The 26,344-nt window shown below is 37.8% G+C and overlaps 1 protein-coding gene across 1 annotated transcript in view; it reads right to left on the reverse strand.

Annotated features, from left to right (window-relative positions):
• The window catches only part of MTCL3 (MTCL family member 3), a 72,234-nt gene that overhangs the window by 29,242 nt on the left and 16,648 nt on the right, over positions 1 to 26,344 (reverse strand). The window contains exon 3 of the mRNA XM_019661218.1: positions 2,582 to 2,647. Coding sequence (XP_019516763.1) covers positions 2,582 to 2,647 — 66 coding nt within the window. The remainder of the gene's footprint in view (positions 1 to 2,581; positions 2,648 to 26,344) is intronic.

Below are 26,344 nucleotides of genomic sequence, written 5' to 3' on the forward strand. Positions count from 1 at the left end.
CGGCCAGCAGCCGCAGTGAGCGGCCGTCCAGAAGCCGGCGACTGATCTGCCTCGCCAGAGAAGAGCGCAATGATGGTGCCAGCTTGGGCCAGTAAAGCAACGACCTCCACAACTAGATTGAAGAACAAGACGACAGCAGCTTGTCTGTTCCCCTTCCCCCAATTCCCCAGCGCTGTTCCCCTCCCCGCAATTCCCCAATAAAAATCTTTAAAAAAACAAACAAACAAACAAAAAAACACTTGCTCCTATTTTCATAGCGAATTCTTGGCAAGAAACGTTATAATGCTTTGAGATGTGAAGCATGTTGTCTCTTATTTTTGTGTATGTTCAAGGCTCACTGTTAAGAAGATACAAATGAAATATGAGGAAGGGGAGTATAAAGATGATAAAGGGTCAAAAGAAGAGCTGAGCCTGGCTTTGACTTAGCCACTACTAGAAGCTAAACTGCACTCTAATAAATTACATATTTTAACTCCTTTAATCCGTACAACTCTCTATTATGATTCCCATTTTACAGGTGAGGAAATAAAAGCGTAGGAAGAATAAGTAACTTGTCTGAGGCCACAGAGCTACAAAATGGTTGCCATTTCCACCCAGGCAACCTGGCCCTGAAGTTACTGCTCTTAATTGCCATGCAATACCATTTTTCAGCACATAAAGTCACTGTGCTGCTAAAGGAATATGGAAAGAATACATTAAAGAAAATGAAATACAAAGCTATACAAATAATAGTAGGTTAAATCAAATGACATTGCCATTTGTATAGGTTAAAATCAGCAGTGTGTTGACAATTTCGCATGGCTATATAAAAAGGGGGACATGGGAGTATTCAAAAGTGAATACTGTTGCAGACTGCCAGACACTAAACACTGACATATCAAAGCTGAATAATGTGGCTTTTGCCTACGATATGACGTGACTAAAAAATGGGAGATGAATGTATACACAAGAATTACAATAGAACAAGATATTTATAGTTATATAGGTTTGTGAACCAGTGGTCCTCAGCCTTGACTGAGCAATAGAATCTTCTATGGACTACTTTACAACTGTGATCTCCCATCCAGGGCAGATCAATCTGCTGGGGTGGGTTTCTGAAAAAAGACAGGTAATAACCTCTGAAAATAAATGAATGGAAAATGATAGCAGGGACTTTAAAGGCCATAACAGCATACTTATAAAACTCCCGGGATGGTGGTGTCCATGAAATAAAAACTGGTTGGTTGCAATGTATCTTGACTGTGGTAAGGTCCCGGGTCTCACTGTGAAACTGGTGAAAGCTGTGGGTGTCTTTTGCAGAAAGGCGCCCACATGCACATAGAGTGGGGGGTCCATAGAGCCAGGAGCAAACAGTTAAGAATTCTTGGATTAGAAATGTTGAAAAAAATAAAGGTTAACATGGGAAGTATTATAGGATAAATGTGAATTTTTAAAAAATAAACTGACTAAAGCTGACTTAACATTTTAGAAAAAGGAGCATATAGCATCTTCTCCCTAAAGAAGATGGGGATGGGGATTCATGGGAACATGTGACATGATCTACAACAAAATATTTAGATTGAGGTAGCTAAAGTTATGGCAAAGGCAGGGTGGGAAAGCTGTAGGGACAGAGTGTATTTGAACTTATTAGGGAAATGGAGAGAACGGTACAAAAAGGAGTAATGATCTTGGTAGGTCTCTGGCCTATAAATGCAAGTACCGGGAGGAAAATTAATTAAGAGCAGAGCAGGGAGACAGGCAAAGGGAAATAAACATTTAATATGTTATGCTCTTAAATAAATGATTGACATCAACGTTTTCAAATTTTGTATATTTAAATATTGCTTTGAAGTTATTATCTAATGAGAAAACCCCTTATAAAAATTTTTTTTAAAAGCATGCTATAGTACTATAGGTTGCAACATGTACATTTGAAAGTCAATATCTAGTCAAGTGTTTTTGGAGTCATAATGTCACTTCTGTGTCCAAGTATTTCCTCTTCTGTATTGAAATTTCCTTTATTACGTCCATCAGCACCTTTTGCTCACCCTGATAGCAGAACTAGTCTTTATTGTGGCTATGTTTCTAAGGTTCTTAGCAAGCCCACGTTTTTAAGTTTTATTTTTATTCCTTCATTGCCTTTCTTTTGCTTCCCCAGTCATGGGTATAAAGAATTATGTACTTCGGTCTAGGGCTTTCTAAAGCCATCACAAGCCTCTCTCCCCTCCGCCATCCCTTCTCACCACATTCCTTTCTTTATTCTCTCCTAATACTATAGAAACAGCCATTCTATTGACCTTATTAATTATGAGTGAACAATAATAGCACAATGGGTACAGTTCTTCAATGCAGAAACACATAAAGTACTGACATTTTGTTGTGTGATTACAATGCAAATGCAATAATAAGGATGTTAGTGCTAACTTTGTAAGCAAAGAGACTGAATGTTTTACACTGTCCATATCTAAGCTATATAATCAATATGCATAATTTAATTTTGTTTTACAGGAGTGTATCTGGCCAGTATGTCACTTACAGAAGTAGCTTATTATATACATTTAGAAATGCTTGATATACTAGTTGAAATTTTCTTTCTACATACCTCTGTGGGAGTCTGTTGAGTCTTTTTTTCAGATTTTGGCAAATCTTTGCTTCCTCTTCTTTTTAACGAAAGCTGAAAAAAATCATGAATATATATATAGTTCGGTAAACAATAATTTTAATTCAATTTTATGTTTTTAAGTGTCCTAATCTCATATGAAAAAACCAAGCCACATGAAAGGGTTACTTCAATAATTATAAAGGAAGAAAATAACCCAAACTAGATAGACTTAGATATATTTTTACTTTGGACGGGGTACACATCACAATAGAAGAGAAGCTGGTAATTATCTAATTAATTGAGAAATACAGGAAACCTACTTTGAAAATGCAGAAAAACAACTTAGACAAAATTTAGATTGATGACTCAGTATGCTCTATGTTTCAAATGAAAGCAAATCCTTATTAGCAGTCTACATCACTAGAGAAAAATAAAAGAAATAAAGTATTATTTCCAGGTGAGGTTAGATTGTTATAAGGTATAAAGCCAAACTTTAAGTGGATTTATGTAGAATTTGAAGACTTTCTTTCTTTCCTCACCACACATATCTGAAAACACACACAACACACATATGCACACACAGTTGTGTAATACAATAGAGGCTAGTAGGGGTTGTAATGAAATAAAGAAGGCACTCTCCAGATAAAGGAGCAGGTGGAGTGGGAATTAGCGTCAGCAGATTGGTGCACTACAGAAGTGTGGGCTTTTTCAAGTGAAGTTGGAAACTTGAATCGTTATATAAAAATCTCCCACATTTTACTGGGTGGCCCTAATTGAAATTCAAACAAGCAATGCTTTGTAGGTCACACAATCCATGTCTAGTGCCAAATCATTTTGTGAACTAGCAGTATATGATCTCTGATGCTCAGTTCCATTTCTAAGCACTGATATAACAAGAAGGGTCTCTCTGTATAAATAATAATCCATATGTATGAATGTCTACCAGATACCAGACATTGAGCTGGAGACCCAAAGATCAATCAGATACCGCACCTACCATTAGGAAGCCCACAGTTTAGCATGGGAGACGGAACAGACAATTACAGTACAAGGTGGTCACTGCCATGCTTTAGGTTCTGTGGCATCACCACCGTGAGAATAATACTTGCCACATGGCAAATGGTGAAAAAAATATGCTGAACTAATGAGTAAATATAAAATAAATATGAGGTTCTGAAGTCAACGAGGAGGGTGGGGGTGGGGACTGACAACAAAAGCAGGAAAGGCTTCTCAAAAGAAGAAGTGTCATAAACGGGCAAATAACTGCAAAAGAATTCTCCATGTTAATTTTTAACCCATATCCATGTTAAACGCAGGCATATGTCCAGACACAGAAAGCAGGGGAATATATTGCTACAACTGCTTTCATTCAGTATGAAAATGAAACTGCAGAGCCAGATGAATGGCCCATGTGGTTATTTCTAGTTCTTACAGAAAGACATTTTCTATGTTGCTTGTGTAATCTGCTGAGAAACAAAAGCTGTCGGGACTGATTCATCATCACCAAAAGTAACTTAGGAACCGATCGGCAAACACAGTCCCAGGAGAACCAAGGATATAGCAAGTTGAAGTAGGGAATTCTACCTACAAAAAGAACCTAAATTCATTTTATTTATTATTTATTGAGTGCTTTTAATTTGAATTTCTTCTGTTATATGTTTTTAATTAGTGCTTACTAATGCACATCATGAGGCACCTGTGATACAACAAAAAGAAAACCAATAGTCTCTGCTCTCTGCGGGGTTCCTAGTTTACTTGGCAAATCTGCAGTTCTAATCTGCAGTCTAATAGTGTGATGAAAACAATGATAACAAAAAAAAAACATTGACTGCCATTGACTGAGTACTAATTCATGTCAAAGCATTTACAGACATTATCTGAATTAGTTCTGAAGACACACCTTTCAGCCTCACTTTGCAGATTTATCATCTAATGCTTAGAGAGATTAAATAAATTGTCTAAAGCAGAGCTTCTTAAAGGGTGATCCGCAGAAATCATCAGTGTCCCTTAGTAACTTGTTATAAATGCAAATTTTCAGGACCAATCCCAGAACTATTGAATCAGAAACTCTGGAGATGGGGCCCAGCGAGCTATGATGTAACAAGCCCTCAGGGTAGTTCTGATGCATAATCAAGTTTGAGAAGCACTGCTCTAAAGTTACTACTTGGCAAGAAGCAGAATCATGTCTTGACCCAAGCCTTCCTGATCTTTCTTATCTATTAGATCACAAAGGAGAAAGGCTTAATCCCATCTAAGGCTGGAGATGGTGTGGGGAATTAGGAATAATTCCCAGAAAAAGTAACATCTTATTTTGAATCTGGTAGATGACGCGTCAGCCAGTGGAAGATGGGGAGGGGAAGAATGGAACAACGAGGCATTCCTGTAAAAAGACCATCTCTGGGACACAAAGAAATTTGGTATAGCTGTAACAAAGTGTGAGGAGAGGTGTGACATGGGATTTGCTGGTGGCATAAATTAGATCTTAAGAGATATTAAATAAAGTTTGGATTTTATGTAACTAAGGTCAAATTGTCATTCTGAGGTCAATTAGGGCTTTAAGCAAGGCATGTCCATAACCAGACTGTCCTAGAAGAAATACAAAGACAAAGGTGACACTCTAAATGGCCACAAGGTAGAGGGATGACATACAAAGGAAATGAGGAAAAGTATACTCTAATCCTGAGAACTTTTCTTTTCCTGTCTCTGTGCTTCATTAATTACAGATATGTGTTGAGTTCTGGTATGTATGTGGTACCATATGGCATACAAATAGACTGAGAAATTTTACTTTCCCCCCAAAGAGCTAACTGTTTATGACGATAAAAAGGATGCACGTAATTAGCTAAATCATAAGACAATGAACTCAGGGCATGAATTGAAGAACAAACAAAAGATTGAGAGAGCAAAGAATCAGCTATGATTCCAGATCTGGGTAAATCACAGAGAACCATCCCACAGAGCTTATTTTTGAAGACTGTGCAAAATTTCAGCAGAAATAAAAACAAGTCAACAGCAGGGAAAAGACTTGGAGAATGACTGTGCCTTATAGGTTCCCTGCCTTCTGAAAAGAAGTAATGGGAAGTAGGGACACTCCGGAGCGTGGGAAGAGAAGATGCTGAAAGGATTCAGATCCGCTTGTGCGGCTGAAAAATTTAGACTTTATCCTGTGGGCAATGTTAAAATGAACTCCCTAAATTAATACAGGAGAAATGCAGAAGCTAGGCCATTCTTTCCTAAGAGGCATTTTCTGTGTTACGTTTATTTAAATATCATTCAGGTGGGGTGTCAAGTTCAGACAAAGCTCTGAAATAAGGTTCTCCCTTAAATAAAGGTATATTGCCTTTAAGGTGCCTGTAGGAGTGTAAGTACGTTTAAGTATCATATTTACATTTTCAATAAATATTTAATCATCATTTTATAGTCCAATAAGTTCTTATTAAATTTCTGACTCTGATGAAACAAAGATGAGAGATTCATCTGGGTCAGAGAAAGTTGTAGAAATAATGTTAAGTCCCTTTCTTGTGAGGATAAAATTTCCTCACCTCCCTCCATCATTCTGCCCCCCCTTTCCATCCACTAAATCCAGGAACCTCTCTATAAGGGGAGCAGTTTGGGAAGCTGGGACTAAGATTTTCATCTTTGTTCCCAAATACGCACTTCAGATGTTTCACTAGGGAAATATGCTGAAAACATGCCTTGTTCACATCTTAATTCTTTGCATTCCCAGCCTCAACTTGTCCAAAAGAGGCTGCTGTTCTTTTTATCCACGTGAAGGCCAGGAATTAGAGAGTTTTGCCAAAAATTATGTTTGCACAGCAATCATAAAATGGATTGTTTGTGTTCTAAAAATGTTTTGGGACTGCCTTTCCTCCTCAATTGAAATTTGGTCCACTCCTTAATATGCAGCATCTTTGTTTTCAACAGTTAAACAACAGAGAAGAACCTGTCGAAAATGCTACTGAAAGATGTATGCTATGTATAAAAGTCTCCTATGTTTTTGATAAAAATTAAAGATAGCTCCTTCTGTGTGGTAATAAAATTAAGAGGGAAACTATAACTGTATTATATCTAGGATGTAGTGAGCACTAAATGTGTGCTATGCACTTTTCTAAGCACAAAGTATGCCTCTAACTCATTTAATGAATCTTACAAATCTTATGAATTTGATACCACTATGTGAAGCACACAAAGGAGAAATCACTCAGCTAGTCAGTGTAAGAAACAGCTTCAGAGCTCTTGCTCTGAACAACTACATCACACCGTTACTCTAGAGGAGGAAAAGCACAGCTTGTATTATTTCCAAGCATATCCTTCTCTATGTTATCACACCTTGGCTGCGTGTGGTTGGGGGCACTGGTTTACATATATTACACATGAGCAATGTGTTTGTGTATTTTCAACACAGGGGTCAGCAGAAGTGACATACACATTCACCGGCTCTCACAGTCATCCTGTGAACACTTGTGATTTCAGGGCAACGTTGGGAGGGAGGCATGGGGACTTCTGACTGAAGACTGGAGGGAAAAGGAAACAGGCAGGAATACTAGCTTTTCTATGGTCCAAAAGTTTGTGTCTCCCCAAAATTTCTACGTTGAAATTCTAATGCCGAAAGTGATGGTATTAGGAGGTGGGGCCTTAGGGAGATGCTTAGGTCATGAGGGTGGAGCCCTCATGGGTAGAACCCATAAATGGGATTAGTGCCCTTATAAAAGGGGCCCCACAGAGCCCCTTAGCCTGTTCCATCATGTGAGGACATAACAAGTCTGCCACCCAGAATAGGGCCCTCACCTGGCCATGCTGGCACCCTGATCTTGGACTTCCAGGCTCTGGAACTGTGAGAAATAAATTTCTGTTGTTTATAAGCCACCACGTCTGTGGTATTTGGTTAGAGCAGCCCAAATAGACTAAGAGGCTCCAACCCATTTTGGAAGGGAGCAGGAGGGGCTCTTGTCCCTAGAAAACCCCTTCTTTCCCTTCTGTTACATCTCTGACACCTACTAGAGAGCCTGGCACAGGAGGGCAGGTGAGGGCACCCAGAGATCTTGCTCATGACCACATTTTCACTCTCTCCCCTAAAAGGTGAGGCAAGATCCAAGCTCTATACTCAGCTATGATCTTGGGAACCAAGGGAAATGGGGGTGAAGGAGGCATGCCTGGGTGATCAGGTGGTATCATTCTTCTGTGCAAGATCCCCCAGCCATTTGCCATCTTGCTCAGAGTGAGAGTCATGCTTTACTAAGGCATAGGAGACCTCAACCACATCTATCCTGATAATATTTTTAAAAGGACTTGACCAGGCTTCAACCCAGACCAATTAAAACAGATTCTGGGTTTGGGCCCAGACATTTTTTCCCCAAAGCTTCCAGGGTGAGTTTACTGTGCAGCTCGCTGGCTCTAAGAACCACTGCCCTGCTCTACGTGCTCAGCCTCACCTCTGCCCCAAACAAGCTCGCAGACCTCACCTCCCACCACACTCCTTCCCTGCTTTCCTTGCTCTAGTGTCACAAACATCCTTATGATTCTTCAAATGTGCCAAGCGTGCTCCAGATTTGGGGCCTTTCTTCTGCCCACTCCCATAGCTCCTTCAGAGTCCCTAATAAGAGAGACTGTCCCAGACCACTTCATACAAAATAACAAATAGTTCCTCTATTCTCTGCCTTTGCACTCTCCTTGTCTTCCTAACCCTGCTTTACTTTCCTCCATAGCTCCTCTCACCATCTAACTTGTGTATATGTTTCATGTCTGTCTCCTCGTTCCGGAATGTGAGCTCCACCTGCACAGATTCTTTTTATTGTTCTCTGCTAGAGCAGAGCTCCGGCTCTTAGAAATACACCTGGCACAAAGTAGTTGCTCAGACAATAGCAGTTGAATGAGAAAACAGCTATTTCAACCTTATTTCTTGCATAGATTTGTTTTTGAAGCGTTCTAACCCAAGAAGCTGGTAAAAGATTAAAACAAACAAATAAATAAAATCTATTTTCAAAGTTCCATTTAAAGCTTGGAAAAACGAAAAATGTCTCAACCTTTGAAACAAAATGAATAAGGGCAAAAAAAAAAAGTATGAGCTGAAAAATATTCAAAATGGGACATATAATATTCCTTCACTCTGTTTTACTACTTTTCTTGATTTTTAGCAATCCATTTTCCCCAGAATCGTAAATTAAGATTTTGGGTCTCAAAATCATTTTGTAAAAGATATCTGGTTCTAACATTCTTTGATGGCCTATCTGCCTTTGTGGCTTCTTTTTTTTTTTTTTTAAAGGTTTTATTGGGGCATCGGGGAAGGGAACAAACAAATTGCTGTCCTTTTGTTCTTTAGTCTAACTGTGGAGGACGTTGCTTCACTGGCCCATGTTGGTATTGTCATTGCGCTCTTCCTGGGTGAGGCAGTCGCTCACCAGCCATTGGACGGCTGCTCACAGCAGCTCACGCTGGCTGCCGGCTGCTTAAGGTACCTCTCACGGCAGACCACTGCAGCAGGGGCTGCAGCCTACACTGTCACTGGCGACTCAAGGCACCCAGCTCCAGACTGAGCAGTTGCTCACCATCTTAGCTGTAGAGGGCGCAGTGTCCCTGACTGTCATGTGGGATCCGAACCGGGGCCCTGCTGCTCAGCTGGCGTCCCAAGCCAACTCCTAACCAACGCGCCACTCGGCTGGCCCTGCCTTTGTGGCTACCATTCATCAGCTCCTTTCCCACAGTTTCTCTTCTGTCCCTGATCCTCCAAGTCTGCAGAGCTGCTGCTTCTATCTTTCTGCCCTCAAGCTCAGGTCGCACTGCTTCAAGTTGCTCTCTAAAGTGCTCTCTTCTTTGCCCTCAGTCATGGCAGGAACCAAGTCAATGGCTCTCCCAACTTTCACTTTCCCTAGTCTTGGGGAAATAGCAATGTGATCATTCTGATAATTCAACTAAGTTATTTTCCATATTATATACTTCACTAAAGCTTTACAAAAAATAATCTGAAAATTCTGAGCATAAAGGCACCTATCCTTTGGGCACCTATACATTAAACTTAAGACTTTTATTAGTGAGTAAGGCTTCCCATTGTAAAATGGTTTACAAAACTGGCTGTATTTATCCCCTCCCAGTGGGCAGTCCTTCGCAATGTGCCCCATTGAGAGAAAGTGTCTATTTCTACACCTCTTCAGCTGAGCTGGCCTCATGACTTCCTTTAACCAACAAAATGTGGTGGCAGTAAAATGTGGTAAGAGAGATGAAATGCTAGTTCTGACTCTACCCTCAAGAGACCTTAGAAGTCCAAGACCTATCTCCTTAGGGCTAAATGGCTTTGAAAAGCTTTAGAGTTGCATACCGTCTTTCCTCTTTAAAAGTCATTCTTTGATGCCAATAATTATTTTAGAACACTTTTGCTCTTTACCTAGCATATTCCTTGCTAATAGTGCTTAAATGTTTTTAAATTCGAACTCACTTTCCATGACTAGTACAGTGAACTTTAGGTAACCCAGAAACTTGAAGAGCAAAATATTTAATTTAATTCCAGAAAATTCTATCTTCCATGGTCCTGAGGATCATGGGTTATCAGAGAGAAGAAAATAAATGGAGGCTCCTCTGTTTAAAGGGACATGGTTGCTATAGAACCAGAAGAAGTAGAATTGGGAGAAAACTGGATATAAGTTGGGGCTTCTAAAAACCTTCATGAAAAATATTCCTTTTAAAAGCCAGGTTTGGACCAAATAATTGCCTGCCTTCCATGTGTGGTTCATACCATATGATCAAAAAAATCTCTAGCTCCTTAGGGAGAATTACTCTGTTTCTTGAAGCTACTCCAGAACCCCCACGGTGCTCAAGGCTACTGGTTAGGGAGTTTCTGATGCAAGAAAGTCTTACCTCATTGCAGAGACCCTCTTTTGGGTCAGGGTATATAAGTTGTTAGAGGGTTTTCCAAATTATCAATAATGAACTAAGAAAGATCACCTTTCTTTAAAAAAGCAAGGGTAACATGATAATATGTGCTTCTCTAATATTCATATCATGTATTACACTTGGATAGGTACAAAGCAAAGACCTCAGAAAGTTCTACACAAGCAAAGGGATTTAGGACTAGAAGCTTTCTCTGAGAACCAGGTTAATAACTTTTGAAATAATAATTGTTAAAATTTTTATGCCTTAGATATTTGACCCACAGTAAATGTATGCTTACCAAGCTATAAATGTCATCAGCAAGTGCAGAGACTTATATTCCCTTCTAATTTGCTCTAGTTAATGAATTGAGTTCTAAGCACCATTGCACTTAGCAGTTAAAATCCATGTAGAAAATTATAGCAAAGCAGTAATAGCAGTTCCTTATAGCCTTTCTCTATAATGAGGCAAAAGAAAAAAAAAAAAAGAAAAAAACTGCAGCCAGCATTTATAAGTTGAATGGGGACTTGCTCAATGTTTTTTATATTGCATCTGAAATAGCTTCTACCTATTAATGTGGTGATGTTAACATCACTGTTGTATCAAGTTCAGAATCTTGTAAGAAATATGCTAAAAGTGCCAATACAAAATGGCAGGATGCTAAGGGGTGGGTATTACAAAGGTGCTTTACAATTATCCTGTATATAATTACACATTTAGGATACTTTGATGATATTTTAAAGGTCAGAGTATTCAGTAGTTCCCAAAATACACTGAAAGGGAGTAAAAGAAAGTTTCTGGGGGGTAATTTCTAGACTTGTTTAAAAAGTGATAGTCCACACTTGTGCTTCAAAAAATGTGTAATTAGTTATCAAATTTTAAAATGTAGATAATTTACATTTCCAAAATCAAGATTTCCAGTTTCCCCTGAAGGACTGGAAAATCTGGTAAAGTTGAGTCCTGATTATGTCTTGGAAACCTTGGGTTGGAACTGAACATTGAGAAATACAAAGAAAGATATACATCTTTCTTAACACAGACAGCTTCACTCATTCATATAACCTGCTTGGCCCCTTGTATTATCAGAGTGGAGTATTCACACTCTGCCTCGGACTGCTAAGGTTATGTATGCAGAAGGAGCTCAAGAAACCCAATCTCCCAGTTATTATCTTACAGGAATCCTCTCTGTACTACCTAGACCCTGCTTGGTCTTCTCCAGGTAGTTTTTCTATATGAGGCCGGCAACATAATCCCCTTTCCAGATGACTTTATTTTAATTTCAAATCTACTTAAAGTTAAAAATCACTTAAAAGGTTATTCGAAGAATAAATCTACTTTATCTTCTATATTAAATCCCTCCAAACAATGGAAGAGAGTAATCACATCTCAAGTTACTGTCTTCTCCAGGATATATATAACTTCCCAGTTCTTTCAAGCATTCATCATATGACGTGGTTTCATATCTAGCTTATGGTCAACTAACCTCCTTAAGCCTCTGTGTGTGTGTGTGTGTGTGTGTGTGTGTGTGTGTGTGTAAATAGCTATGGATATATTTCTAACCTTTTGTAAATTTAAAAAATCAGATTGTCAGGCATCACATTTATTCATATCAACTTTCATCATATTATTTGGGTTTATCACTTTAGTATCTTGACATCATTCTGACCTTTTGTTCTGTCCTTGCCTGTGTTTTTCTTGATTGTTACTAAAAATAATTCTGACTAGATACTATTTTATTAGAATATGATAGGTCTACTAGAGACATAGTTGAAATAACTTGAAAACAAATTGAGTTAACTTCTTATTGCAGATTTATGAAAACATAAAAAAATATTCATAAAGCATGATAATCACAATTTCTGTAACCTCTATCCATGTATCAAGTAAGTAATAATCATGAATTAAGTATGATTATAGAATGTTTTCTCTGTAAGTCTCAAATGCATTGGGGAAAAAAATCTTGTTTCTATGGTTTTATTCAGTAATAATCAACTACTCTTAGAAAATTGGCCCCTTCTTATTTTAAAAGACAGTGAAAGTAGAGGCAGAAATAATTGGCTTTATAAAAAATTCACAGAATATATTTTAAGAGGCAAAGAACTGAACCTAAACTTTTAAAGTCAAACAACATATCTACGGGGTGTGTTTTGTTTGCATGTGTATGGGCACATTTATAGAAAAATGAGTATGACTGTGTGTGCATGTCTATATGCACATGTGCATATGTGTGTGCATGTATTAGAGCATGAATGTGTTTGCACATGTTTATATGTGCATGTGTTTTAGATCCTGGAAGGAATTTCAGCACATCTTAAAAATTGCTCAGTAAATTCTAAAACACAAGGACAACCAGAATCTCTGTAACCTCTATCCATATACCAAAAAGATAATCTGAAATCTATTACGGATATCAGAACACATGCCCACTGAAAAAGTCATAATCTGATTTTACTTTATATTAAGGGGTATCTTGATATTCTTTGGAAGCAGAAGGAGCTCAAGAAACCCAATCTTCCAGTTAGCATCTTACAGGAATCCTTTCGGGACTACCTAGGCCCATTCTTTTCCAGGTACTTGCTTCTATACGAGGCTTCTATTTGGTCAAATCAGTCAGATTTCAAAGTTATTTTGGAATAGATAGACAATCATTAAATTTCTAAAACTTTAATTTGAACAAAAACAAATGCCACATTTGAGGCTAAGTAAATTTACTTAGTCCCTTGATATAATACTAAAAACACACAAACACATGCGCACACATCTTCTTCAGTCAGTCATAAGAGCAACTTAACAGCTACACATATAATAGTGCCTTAATAAATAATAAATAAGTATCTGAGGGATACAGGTATGAACATAAGAACACGGGACACCACTGGGATAGTAATAGGAATAAAATATTCCATATATTAAGGAAGTTATGGAAAGTAATCAAAGATGAACTAGATTCATTTCCTAAAGTAATATTTAAAAAAAGAATTTACCGTTTACACTTTTAATCAAATTGAAAGAATTTGGGGTTAATATGGCATGAAGCTACAACTTTCTTCTTATTAAAATATATTCGATGGGAAAGAAAAAAATGTAGGTGCAGTAACACCAGAAACTAAAGCTAACAGTCAAGCATTTGCCAGAATCTGAAAATTTTTTCCATTAGCAATAGCATCAGAGGAATTCAACCAAGAAATGTAATCGATCTTATATGTAGTCTTTACTGTCTGAAACAGAATAATTGGAGAGGTAGAGCAATCAAAACTAGACATCCCTGTTTCTTAAAATGTTAAACATGAATTTTCCTTTCCAACAATTCCATTCTTAGATATGTACCCAAATGAAATGAAATATGCTCGTATATGCACACAAGGACTTGCACAATATTCTTAACAACATTATTCATAATAGTCCCAAACCAGAAACAACCCATCCATCTGGTGAATGGATAGATAAAATACAGTATCCATTCAACAGAAAGTTTTTTAGCAATAAAAAGAAATAAACTACTGATATACGATATGACATGGATGAGCTTCAAAAACATTATGTTAAGTGAAAAAAGCCAGGTATGAGACCACATATTGCATACCATTTGTATGAACTGTCTACTAAAGGCAAACAAACAGATATAGGAAGTAGATTAGTGGTTGCCTGGAGTAGCAAGAAGGAGGGAAGGAATGGGGATTAACAGTAAATGGGCCGAAGGGATCATATTTAGGTGATGAATATGTTCTGAAACTGATTTATCATCATAATTGCACGAATTGGAAAATTTACTAAAAATGATCACCGAATTGTACAGTTGGAATGGGTTAATTATATGGTAACATGTCTCAATAAAGTTATTAAAAAAAAACCATTTAGGCAGCCAACACTTCTACATCCCAACCCTACTTTCCCCAATACATGTATAAATATTGCACAAACACTGATTTATCATGTGTCTGGAGAAGGGGCCTAGCCCATTTTCAATTGCAGCTCTCTGGTTATTAAAGCTCCCATACACGTAGGAAGCAAGCAAGAGCTAGACGGAGCTAGATGATTAATTGTGCAATGAATCATGAGATAGTTTATTTCCTTATCTAGGGCTTCCTGAGTAGAAGCATAGGCACAAAAGCCTTGGGAGCACCCCTGTTGGGGTTCATTGTTTTTCATATGCCAAAGGTAGGCAAAGAACAACTATGAGCTGCTTCAAAGTTTCCTAAGATGAAACTCTTCCTCATAGGCAGTGAGCATGAGTGCTGCAGTAGCATGCTGTAGATGAACAGGCCGGAATTAGATGAATGTCTACCAGTGTCAGAAATTGGGTTGTGCATATCAAGTTGTGCTACAGTTTTGGACCTGAGAGTGGGCAGTGAGAGGGACTATGAAAAAAGTTATACAATGAGTGTCTTTAGCCAACATTGAATTTAAATGGAAGGTCTGACATTCAATCATATTTTGTAAAAACAAAGAAAAAGTACGAGCGGAGATAAAAGTACACTGAACTAAGGCATTTCAACAGGGAAAGGATAGTCTTTCAACAAATGGTATGGGGACAATTGACGCTCCACATGCAAAAGATGTATTTAGACACCTACCTCACATCATACACAAAAATTAACTCAAAATTGATCATAAACTTGAAGAGCTAAAACTAGAAAACACATAGCAAAAAAGAATGCGTTTTCTTGTAGGTTAAGTAACAATTTCTTAGATGTCACGTCAAAAGCACAGATGATAAGAGAAAAAAATTATAAATTGGACTTCATCAAAATTAAAATTTGTACTTCAAAAGACACTGAAGGAAACATTGCAATCCTACATCTGATTAAAGACTTATATCCAGAGCTTAAATTAGAACTCAAGACTAAGAAGAAAAATAATCCAATTAAAAATGAACTACAAAATTGAATAGATATTGCACAAAAGAAGATACATAAGGGCCGGCCAAGTGGCTCGTTGGTTAAGAGCTGGCTTGGGACGCCAGAGGGCCCCGGTTTGGATCCCACATATGAGGGCCAGTGACACTGCCCTCCACAGCTAAGATGCTGAACAACAGCTCAACCTGGAGCTGGGCTGCCGTGAGTCGCCGGCGATGGTGTAGGCTGCAGCCCCTGATGCAGTGGGCTGCCATGGGCTACCGTGTGTAGCCAACAGTCAGCGTGAGCAGCCAGCAGCCACAGTGAGCGGCCGTCCAGAAGCCGGCGACTGATGTGCCTCGCCCGGGAAGAGCGCAATGATGGTGCCAACTTAGGCCACTGAAGCAACGTCCTCCACAACTAGCCTGAAGACCAAAATGACAGCAACTTGTGTGTTCCCCTTCCCCCAATTCCCCAGCACTGTTCCCATCTCCCAATTCCCCAATAAAAATCTTTAAAACAAAAAAGAAGATACATGAATGGGAAATAAGCACATGAAAAAACGTTCAACATTAGAGAAACACAAATTTCAACCACAATGAGAAACCACTTAATGCTCAATAGAATAGCTATAATAAAAAAGACAATAAGTGTTGGAAAGGATATTGATAAATTGAAACCCCAACCGCTACTGGTGAGAAAGTAAAAAGATATAGCCACTTTGGAAAATAGTTTGGCAGTTTCTTTAAAAAGTTAAACATAAATTCACTATATGACACATATATTCTATTCTTAAATGTCCACCCAAGAGAAATGAAAACATACGTTCACACAAAAACTTGTGAATGTTCATAGCAGCATTATTCACAAAGATGGAAAAGATCCAATGCTCACCAACTGATGAATGGAAAAACAAAATGTAGTATATCCATAAAATCGAGTATTATTTGAAAATAAAAGGGAATAAAGTACTGATACATGTTACAACAGCGGTGAACCTCAAAACATGGTGAAATGAAAAAAGTCAGATGCAAAATTCAACATATTATATGATTACAATTGGATGAAGTGTTCAGAAAATACATAGCTACAGATTCAAAAAACAAATTATTACTTGATTAGAATTGGGGTGAGAACAGAAGGAACTGAAAATGGATGCTAGGGATCTTTATGAGGTGATAGAAATGTTCTAAAATTTTATTATGGAGATGGTTGCACAACAATGTATTTACTAAAAACCATTAAATTGTACACTTGTGAATTTATGGTATGTAAATTATACCTCAATAAAACTGTGAAAATGTGTTGGGTCAATAAAAAGAAGTATTCAGCTAAAGAGAAAGGAAAAAATAAAAAACATATGTCTAAAAATTATGTGCTTGCCACTTTGAAAAATAGAAGGCAGCTTTCAAAATTATCATATTCTTAATAAGATAAAAAATATGGCCAGTACAAACTAAAAATAGAAGTTCATAAAGGAGGCTGTAAGCTCTGAAGAATAGGTTGAGAATAAGAAAACTCACAAAGGACACAAATTCAACACAAGAATTAAATTTTGCACTGGGGTCTTGAAAAACCATGACAAAAGGGTCAGAAAATTAATTCAATGATACTGAGAACAAACTTGAGAAATTGTCTAAGGACACAAGTGGAAAGGGTAAAAGGATGAGAAGGTAGTAGTGAGGAGTACAAAGTGGACAAAATCCTAAGAAGAAAAAATACAGTATCTATGATTATCAAGCCTATACTACAAGAAAGCTCCTTTGAGATAATTAATGAATAAATATTAATTTTCAGATAAAAGGGTCTAGAGTCTAAACATATTATAAACAATGACTACCACCTAGACATACCCAGGCAATATTTTTGAACTGGTTATTCTCCTTTAGCTATCCAAATGCATTTTTGTCCCTTCTCTGCCCTGCTCTGTGCTTCAGGAGACTGATCTTTGTGTACTGTTTTACCCAGACTCCCTCCCCTACCAGCTGCCTTCTAGTTGGGTTTGGCCAATAGAAGGCACTGGCAGCAAAACTGAGGGATGGAGGGTAGGAGGAAAGATAGTTCAAGGTATTTGTCTTTGCTTTCTCACTTTTTCAACACCTTAGCAGTAGCTGAGACCCCTCCAGGTACAGCTCCCACTGGGTGGAGCCTCCTCTAGAGCTCCACTTTTCACTAGCCCCTGAAATACTTTGTTTCTAGAGATAGTGATGGTTTCCAAGTATAGCTAATCTCCTCAGAATGTCTCACTGGCTCAAATTAAGAGTAATGTTTCCTTAATCCTGCCCATATTACTATGAGTAATGCTATTCATTTGATTCATCTAAGGTGAGTTTTATTTCCTACTAGAGGACCCTGATTGATACAAAATGTAAAGAAAAATATCCATAAAGATACACGAGGTTGGACAGTTAAGTTTGTGAACTCAGAAAAAGTGCTGTATACCTCAATGCTGAATATCACTACGGTCACCTTCGAAGTACTCCCCTTCAGAAGCTATGCACCGACACCAGCGCCAAGTCCACCCTTCAAAGCAATTTTGGAACTTTTTCTGGAATGGCCATCAGAGCTGTCATTGTATTACCCTTGATGTCCTGAATGTCTTCAAAATGTCTTCCTTCAATATTTCCTTTATCTTCAGGTAAAGAAAGAAGTCATTGGGGACCAGATCAGGTGAGTAGGGAGGGTGTTCCAATACAGTTATTTGTTTACTGGCTAAAAAGTCCTTCACAGACAGTGCCGTGTGAGCTGGTGCATTGTCATGATGCAAGAACCATGAACTGTTGGCGAAAACTTTGGGTCGTTTAACTTTTTCATGCAGCCTTTTCAGCACTTTCAAATAGTAAATTTGGTTAACTGTTGATCAAGTTGGTACAAATTCATAATGAATAATGCCTCTGCTATCAGAAAAGGTTAGCAACATCATTGCAACAAGTTTGCAAACTTATTTTTTAGACCTCGTATATAGAAAGAAAATAATTTGACCTACAAAGGAATCAAAGTCTGACTGATCTGACACTTCTCCACTGCAAAACGAATACCAGAAACTAATGGAACCAAACATATAAAGTGGGAAGAAAAATTTTTTACTCAATAATTTCATTCTGCCACTCCTGTGTGAGGTCATTCAAATGTTATTTTCAAAAGTAGAAAGGCTCAAAAAATATAACATACACAAACTTTTCCTGAAAAAAATGTCAAGAGCATTACTTAATTAATTAAAGATTATTTAAAATTGAGGTCTCAGAAATGTAGAAGTTGTGGTTTAAAATCATTGACAATAGTATTGAAATTGTCAATATATAGACAATATATAGAATTATATATAATTCTTTTATATAATAATTGAATTATTATATAATTCAATGTTTGAATATATAGAATTGTTTATAGGACTACATAATTACATATGAGGCAACACATATTCTTTAAATTGAAACTATACACTATAACAATGAATAATTTAATAGTAACAATCTTATTCTATAATCTCATATTAAATTAACAAAGACCAGACAGTTATCCAAGGGATTGTACTAACTCAAAGAATTCTTAATTCTTTGTTACATTCTTGATTTTGTTAATTGGGAAAATTGACAATCGTACATGGATTACAAAATAAAAACCTTAAGTTAACACTAGCGGAATTAAAAGTAGGATAACTACCTTCCAAATCAATGCAGAACATAATTATTCTAATTTAAATCTAGCCATACCTCTAAATAAATGAATCCGATAGCTGTATATTACCCTTGAAAGACAATACTTTATATAACAGATCTTCCTAAATACACACAGATGGCTACCATTTGATAAAGCTCTATGAAAATCTCTTTTTCCATGTGCAAAAAGGGACTGGAAACAACTACATACCAACATATTAGTGGCTCATTGTGCACTTGACTGCAGTAATCAATTTTGCTGTCTAATTATTTCTATTATTCAAGGTTCTTGGCCAATGTAGTGGTAAAAACACTTTGTTGAGGAAAAAAATAATGTAGTTAATTTTATTAACCACTTGCCACTATAATTGTCTAGAAAAACTGGAAATAACTGAACTAGCCAGAGATGAATATAGAATAGTTTGAATTTTTAATTTTAAGTGCTTCTGAGTTGAATCATGCTGAATATAAATGACCCAATTAAGTGAAAATATAAGTATAAAATGGAAAATATCAGGAGAGAAACTAAATGACATCTTTAAATGTCATCTTCAAATGTCATTTACTATCTGGATAAAGTTTAACTGACTCTGAAATGTAAAAATGGAAATCGAGCAGAGATATCAAATAAGTGACTGTATTGCCATTGAAATGCAGTCAAGTCTAAAATGGAGATACAACTGAATTTTCAGTTTGGAAACTACTTCCCAATATACAGTGAAATCATGATATATTTACTCAAACATAACACAAGTATTAGAAAACAAAGGAACCAAATAAATTCTAATTTAAGGAGCTAAAGATGAGCTCCTCTGACAGCAATCACATCTTTTTAAACAACGCTTCTCTTGCCCAAGCATTTATTGATAGTTTTTGTAAGTATAACAGCCTGTGTGTGTGAATTAAATAAAAATATGGTTCTTAAATTCAGAGAGCATAGAATTTAGATGTGACGTCAATAAAAGCTACAAAACAATCTAAGGTGGTTTGTGCTTGGATACAATAGCCTTCCTCTTTCTGTAGAAATGTTTAAGAAGAATATTTATAGAGCAGCAAAGGTAGGAGAGAGGCATTTGTCCAGACAAATTGGCATCATCAGTCCTGTTGATGAAGGCCAGGGCCAAGAGTGCAGACAAATTGTTTGCATATCTCCCAAAACACATGGAAATGTGAGCTAACAAACGGATGGTGAAGCAGTAAGAACTAAGCACATGCTCTTGGAAGAGGGAACAGGACACTTAGAAGAATTTTGAATGGCTTTATAGTGAAGTGAGATGTAGAGGGGACCTGCAGAGAGTAGTAGATGTTCATGGGAAAAAGGAGTGTTTCAAAGGCCTGTATCAAAGAATTGGAGTCCTAGATAAATCGAAAGTTTGAATCTCATCAACTTAAAAATTCTTTCTAGGAGTGAAGACTTAATCAGCTAGTCTAGAGCTATGTGGTAATCACAACAAACATTTGATGTCTATATTGTTCCTTGCAGTTTATAAAGCACTCACACATATTATTTCATATTGTCTTTCTGAATAGACTGGATAAGGAAAATATTTATTTTCCTTTGAAAGGGGACTAAATTGAGAGTCAGCTATTAAGTGACCTATCTGCAATAGGGCAGGTATTAAGTCTGTAAGAGGAGAAAACAGGATCAGTAGACCTGAAAATATTGTTCTAGCCCTATGTTTCTAGGTATTCTTTTTTCCTCCAAAGATTCCCTATCTGTGAGATAAAATAGATTTTTCCTCTAGGCACCTTGGCAATCTTCTCTTGATGCTTTTTCCTACATGTGTGCTCGAGGTGCAGAGCTTGGAGATTGTCTGAGATTTGAGGTCCCTAAAGAGGTCAGGTCATGTGGGTCAGGAAGAAGGTAGAAGCGGCATGGAAGGGGAAGCCTTAGTCCGTAGTGAGGTGTGCAGTCCTGGCCAGTGGAGACCGTGAGCCTAGAGGCAGAAAGATGGTTTGGACCCAGCCTGCTTACTTGTGATAATATCTGAGCCTCCAGTGTTCATCTCTAAAATGAAACTATTAGCAATATAATTATACATAAAGTATCTGGCACAGTGACTGGCTTATAATTAGCACTCAACACGGGTGGTTTTCCAGCATCCGCAGCCATGGAGTAATTTTCCACATGTCTGCAGCCAAATTAACTGCTGAACTGGCCGTCCCCAACACTGAAGATTTAAAGCAAATTTAGCGGAATAATCTGTGGGCGTGACAGGATCTGCAGTGTTCTCTCATTCTCTTAGCCTGCATTTCACATTTCTCAGCAAAGCACATGGAAGTTAAACTGCAGAACTGGTGTCCTGGGCGTCAGAAGGGGCCTGATTCCCCTTCCCAAGAAGCTCACAAGACCTTGTATCAGGGAAGACTTGTTGCTTCTGGGGAATAGCTGGGGTTTGAGAGAAGCGAGGTGGAGGACTGGAAGCTTCTAGGAGGTAGCATCGTCTTAGGAGACCTCTAATTCCGGAAGCGGGGCAAGGCTGAAGTTACTCACCTGCTTCCTGCACATTTTTTGTATTGCACTAAAATAAGCACTGTGGAAAGATCCCTGGTGCTCAGTCACACTTCTTCTCTCTGCAAAAGAGGGCCTGAAACACCTCTCCTAATTTCCACTGATTCTCTCATTCAAAATTATTTAGTGTTTATCAACTCTGGGTCAACAACTTCTGGTTATAATGGACACGATGATGAATAAGACAGACTCAGTGCTTGCTCTCAGGGAGATTATGGTCTAGTGCAGGAAAAAGATATATGCAAATTAAATATGAAATAATGTTACAATATTAGAGAAGAATATGGTTTGATTGACTACATGCCAGGCACTGAACTAGATGTTGAGTGTGCCACAGTATTCAAAACAAGTATCCTCATTGAACTTCCTTTCCTGAGATAATGTATATCAATGTATTCAGCATAGTGATGCATATGTGTAATTAACGTCAAAATGCAATCTGTAAAAGGTTGTCATTTCTATCAAAAAATAACTAATTTGAGGTTAGGAGCTACTCTCATGTCTACTGGTATCCCCTTATATACACTATATATATATGCTCAATAAATGTTTGCTTTAAAAGTTTGCTAAATTAAAGTCATACCGAAGTTTTTGGCTTTTAGCCTCAAGGAAAAGACTGAGGCAGAAAACAGAAGCTATTTTCTGCCACTGCTAGCGGCAAGGTCTGTCTCAGGCAGCCACGAGTGGCCAGGAGAGAAGGGAGCAGTAGAGAATATTGTTAATTACTGCCCCCAAAACCTAAAAACACCATGGGGACCAGTTAGGTCACAGTTCCAACCTCAGCGTCCCTTCAGGAAGGAACTAGGTTATTCAGTGGGGTCGGTTCTCCATGAGGTTTTTGTCTGTCACACACACAAAGGCCAAGTAACCCCTAAGAGATGCTTATTACACTTTTGGAAATGCAAAGACTTTCACTGTCAAAAAACATCAGAGAAGTCATAGGAGGATGAAAATAAATTAAACTTCAATGATAATGAAATACATGTTTGGGTGTCTAACTGATAGCCAGCACTCATTAACTCAAGGGCCACACCCCCTACGGTGAGAGAGAGCCTGGCAGCCAGCCAGGGGCTGATTTCACGCCAGAGAACTGCATGGTTCAAGAACCCACCTCAGAGACTTTCTGCACAAACTAGAACGTCTAGGTACCATCATTCCACGCTCGCTTACTTATTAGTGGAAAAGATGATGGATTCTTTGGTCGTTATGGTCCTAAGGCTACATCCAAAGCATGGCTCATGTTCCATAAGGTCCACTTGTCCTCATCCCGGCACCCTGGGTCTTCAGCTCTGATTTCCTCACTAAACTGGGCCCGGAATGCTGAGCAGTGGCAATGCCAGACAGCGCTGTAGGTTTTAGTCTCTGAGGTTCAAACCCCCTCAGCAGTGCTCTCAGTGAGTGCAAACTCAATTTAATTCAGCACTCTGATATCTCTGTCTTTGTATCCTCTATACGGCCATACCACAACGGGCAACAAATCACTGTTCAATAAATATCTGTTGATTCAATAAGTGAAAAAGATATTTACAGTAATAAAATAACAATAATGAAATGGAATACCCTACCTGACTGTGAATAAAACTTTTTGGGAGAACAAAGATGCATAACTGACCAAATAAAAGATGACATTTTTATAGGGACCCTTGAGAGCATTCAGTATGACTTCCACATTTATGAATAAAGAAACCAAAACCTATAAATTTCAAGTTACTTGCTCAAGGTCACAGGGAAAGAGAAGCGAGGCCTCAAAGCCAGTTGCAGACTCCAATACATATATATATATATATTTTTTTTTCTAAAAAACCACACTCAAATTCACAGCTACTGACAAAATGCCTTCATTTAATTTTTTGCAAAATTTTAATTCCTAACTTATTGACTGTGTAGATGAGAACTGACAATAGTTTAGAAGGCTCATCCATCCACTGGTTGCCACATAAATAAAGTTTGTTTATAATGTCAACGTTCTGCTGTGCTATCATTGATTTTCTTCATGGTTCCTGTGGAGGTCACATACGAAGCTCAAGAGTTGCCTCCATATCTGGTCAAGGCCAGGAAAGAATTTCTTTCAATATTTCTCTCCCTGCCTTGATTGCTACAAAACTCAGAGCAGTTCATACTAATGTACATCCCTTGGATTGAGTTCCCTTCATCTTCCCAGAATTCCTACTGGGAATTTTTAAATCCTCGTTTCAATGTTTATGATTTATCACAAACAATTTCAAATCCCTTTTAATAGTAGGCCGGATAGAGAAGTAAATGACTGTCTAATAACTCTGTAAGTGGCATATATTTTAAACACAGGTAAGCTGCTCATGTCTCAAGGGTTAATCACTCAATGTTCAGTCTACAGCCCCAGAACCTCTCTTAAACCGGGAGAGTCCAGGGTTGGAGACTTAATTCCCATGGATGTAGTTTATCGGCAAATGCAACAAACATTTCAACACATGTTGGTTGAACAATTTCTATGAAGCCCAGGATGTTGCAAACATCAAAATCAATGGATATTTCAACTGGGAACTGCAACTCAACAGGACATGCTTAACCAGGTAAAACCTCTATTTTTATAGGGCCTTATTGTTTCAACAATATAAAGTTCAAAAGAAAGGGAGTGGGATCTAATCAACTATGTGGGGTGTGTTTACGCTGACATGTATTTTTATGTAAAAAAATCAGAAATTTGAAATTTATAATAAAAGTTCAATATATTTCGGAAAACGATCCACCAACAGGGATCTTCTGATCTGTGCACTACTTCACTTTGCTGGAGGCTTGGCATCTCAGTAAAAGAAAAAAAGCCACTTACCCAAGGCTGCATCTTGGGAATCACTTCCCAGTGCATGCAACTGCGTATGTGATAACCCCATAAAACAACATCCAGAAAAGTTTACAACTCCTAAATACATATATCATTAAGAATACATGGTGACTTCCTGGAAGAGAAGCCTTTCTATGCTTACCTGGCACACTCTCCTTTGTTTTTAATTTAGTCCTTATTATTCTTGCCTACATTATTCAAGACACTTTTCTCTGAGAATATATGACTAAAGTAATAGCGTTCAATGCATTGCAAAATATTTATGATCATTTTAAAATATCAATGACTACTGTTACATTTTTTTTTCGCATTATTAAGAAACTTACCAGAACCAGAGGGAAATATCCAAAATGCCAAAGAAATTCCCCATTACAACTGTCTCTTGGGCTGCTTCTTTGCTAATTTATCAATCAGCATTTACTTTTTGCACTTTAGAACTTAAATAAGCATGTCCTATCAAAACCAAGTATAGGTACAATCAGTTTTTCATTTTATGTAAAAAAAATAGGTAATTATAACAATGCAGGACAAGCATTTGTTTATTAATGTGTTCTGTCTATAAAGAGAGTCTGAGTATACAGATACACTCTCAACAGTAGAGACAAAACAAACAAACAAACAAACAAAAAACCCCAGAGACACTACTGTTGAAATTTATAGAATTAATTATGTTTTTGTTCTAGAATGAAAGTTCATTGTAATAGATAGAATATATTAACCAAATACTCAGAAAATAAAAGTCCCAAGATAGATGGTGCTGTTGCAGTAGGCCGGTTAAGAGCCCTCTGGAGCAAAGACCAGGAAAAGTTACGAGAATCATTGTCTTTTAATACTCTTGTGCAAGGGTGAGAGATAAAACAACAGATACTGAAATAAAAAAGATCTAATGAACAGTTATCATTATCGCTTAGCTACTTTTTTCTCTTTCCGCTTTCAAACATCCTCTGTTGGTTATTTATTTGCTCAAATGTCTATTATCAATGCTTCTCCATGCACCAGACCTTAAAGGTGACACGAGAAGACTCCTCCCTACTGAAGAGCACAGGAGTTTAACAACTTTGAAAATAAAGATTTTTCCTACAGCAGCAGGACTTCACACAGGGCAGCGGCCCTCAGTGAAATGGAGCACACTCACCCATCATCAGACAGTGTATTATAGAAAGCCTTCTCAAGACCCTCACTTTACTCTGTCTGTGCATTAACTTCTCCTCACACTCAAAGAGCAAGTTGTAGTTTCCATGAAATAACTTCCACAAAAACCTCTGTGTCTCTGAATTTTTGCGATGCTGAAAGGTAGACCATCATTTGTCCCAGGTCACATAAAGGTAAAGGCCTTTTTCTATTGCAAGAAAGGATGCTGCTAACAGCAATCAATGTTTTATAATCAGGATGAAAATGCCATTAAGATTCTAAGGCGGCATCCTAAGAGGTCCCTCTTGTTTGCAGTTGGCAGACTATCAGCTGTTTCGATACAAGCAATGAACTGCAGTAGACTCAGCTAATTACCTGCATCCTGTCCTTACCCAATTCCTCTTACCCCAGATGCCTACTCCATACTCTGAGGGGGACGAGACAAGCAAATGGATGTGAGCAGGTGCACAGGGTTTTGTGCAGCCACCAGCCTTAAGAGCAATTGGTAAACACCTTTGAAGCCAGTTAAACCTTTAGTAGATGGTTGCCAAAATCCAACAGATGGCCTATTGGTCCCAGTAGTGCTGTTCAACATCTATATGACCCCATATGAGAAAGTAGAAGGGATTTGGAGGATTGCTTCTCTATAGCATGTTCTATTTAACATGTTTGGATTTTACTCCATAGCTAGTGTCTTCTCTTCATAATGGCCTGGTTCTATTTTTGCCACTAGCAGAATTCCACAAAGGGATACCGGTCATGTGACTAACAGTCACCAAGGACCTGAATATGCTTTCATTTTACAACCAAGGAAGCAGATGGTTACCTGAAGCGGTTGCCATCATTCAGGGGCAAGTCAGTCTTCAAACTCACAGCTCCTACCTTACAAAGTCAGCCAGTTATTACTGCAGCTCAGTTTTAATATTTACCTTACTGGTGGGTAACAAA

The sequence above is a fragment of the Hipposideros armiger genome, unplaced genomic scaffold (genome assembly GCF_001890085.2).
Source record: "Hipposideros armiger isolate ML-2016 unplaced genomic scaffold, ASM189008v1 scaffold_340, whole genome shotgun sequence".
Lineage (NCBI taxonomy): Eukaryota > Metazoa > Chordata > Mammalia > Chiroptera > Hipposideridae > Hipposideros > Hipposideros armiger.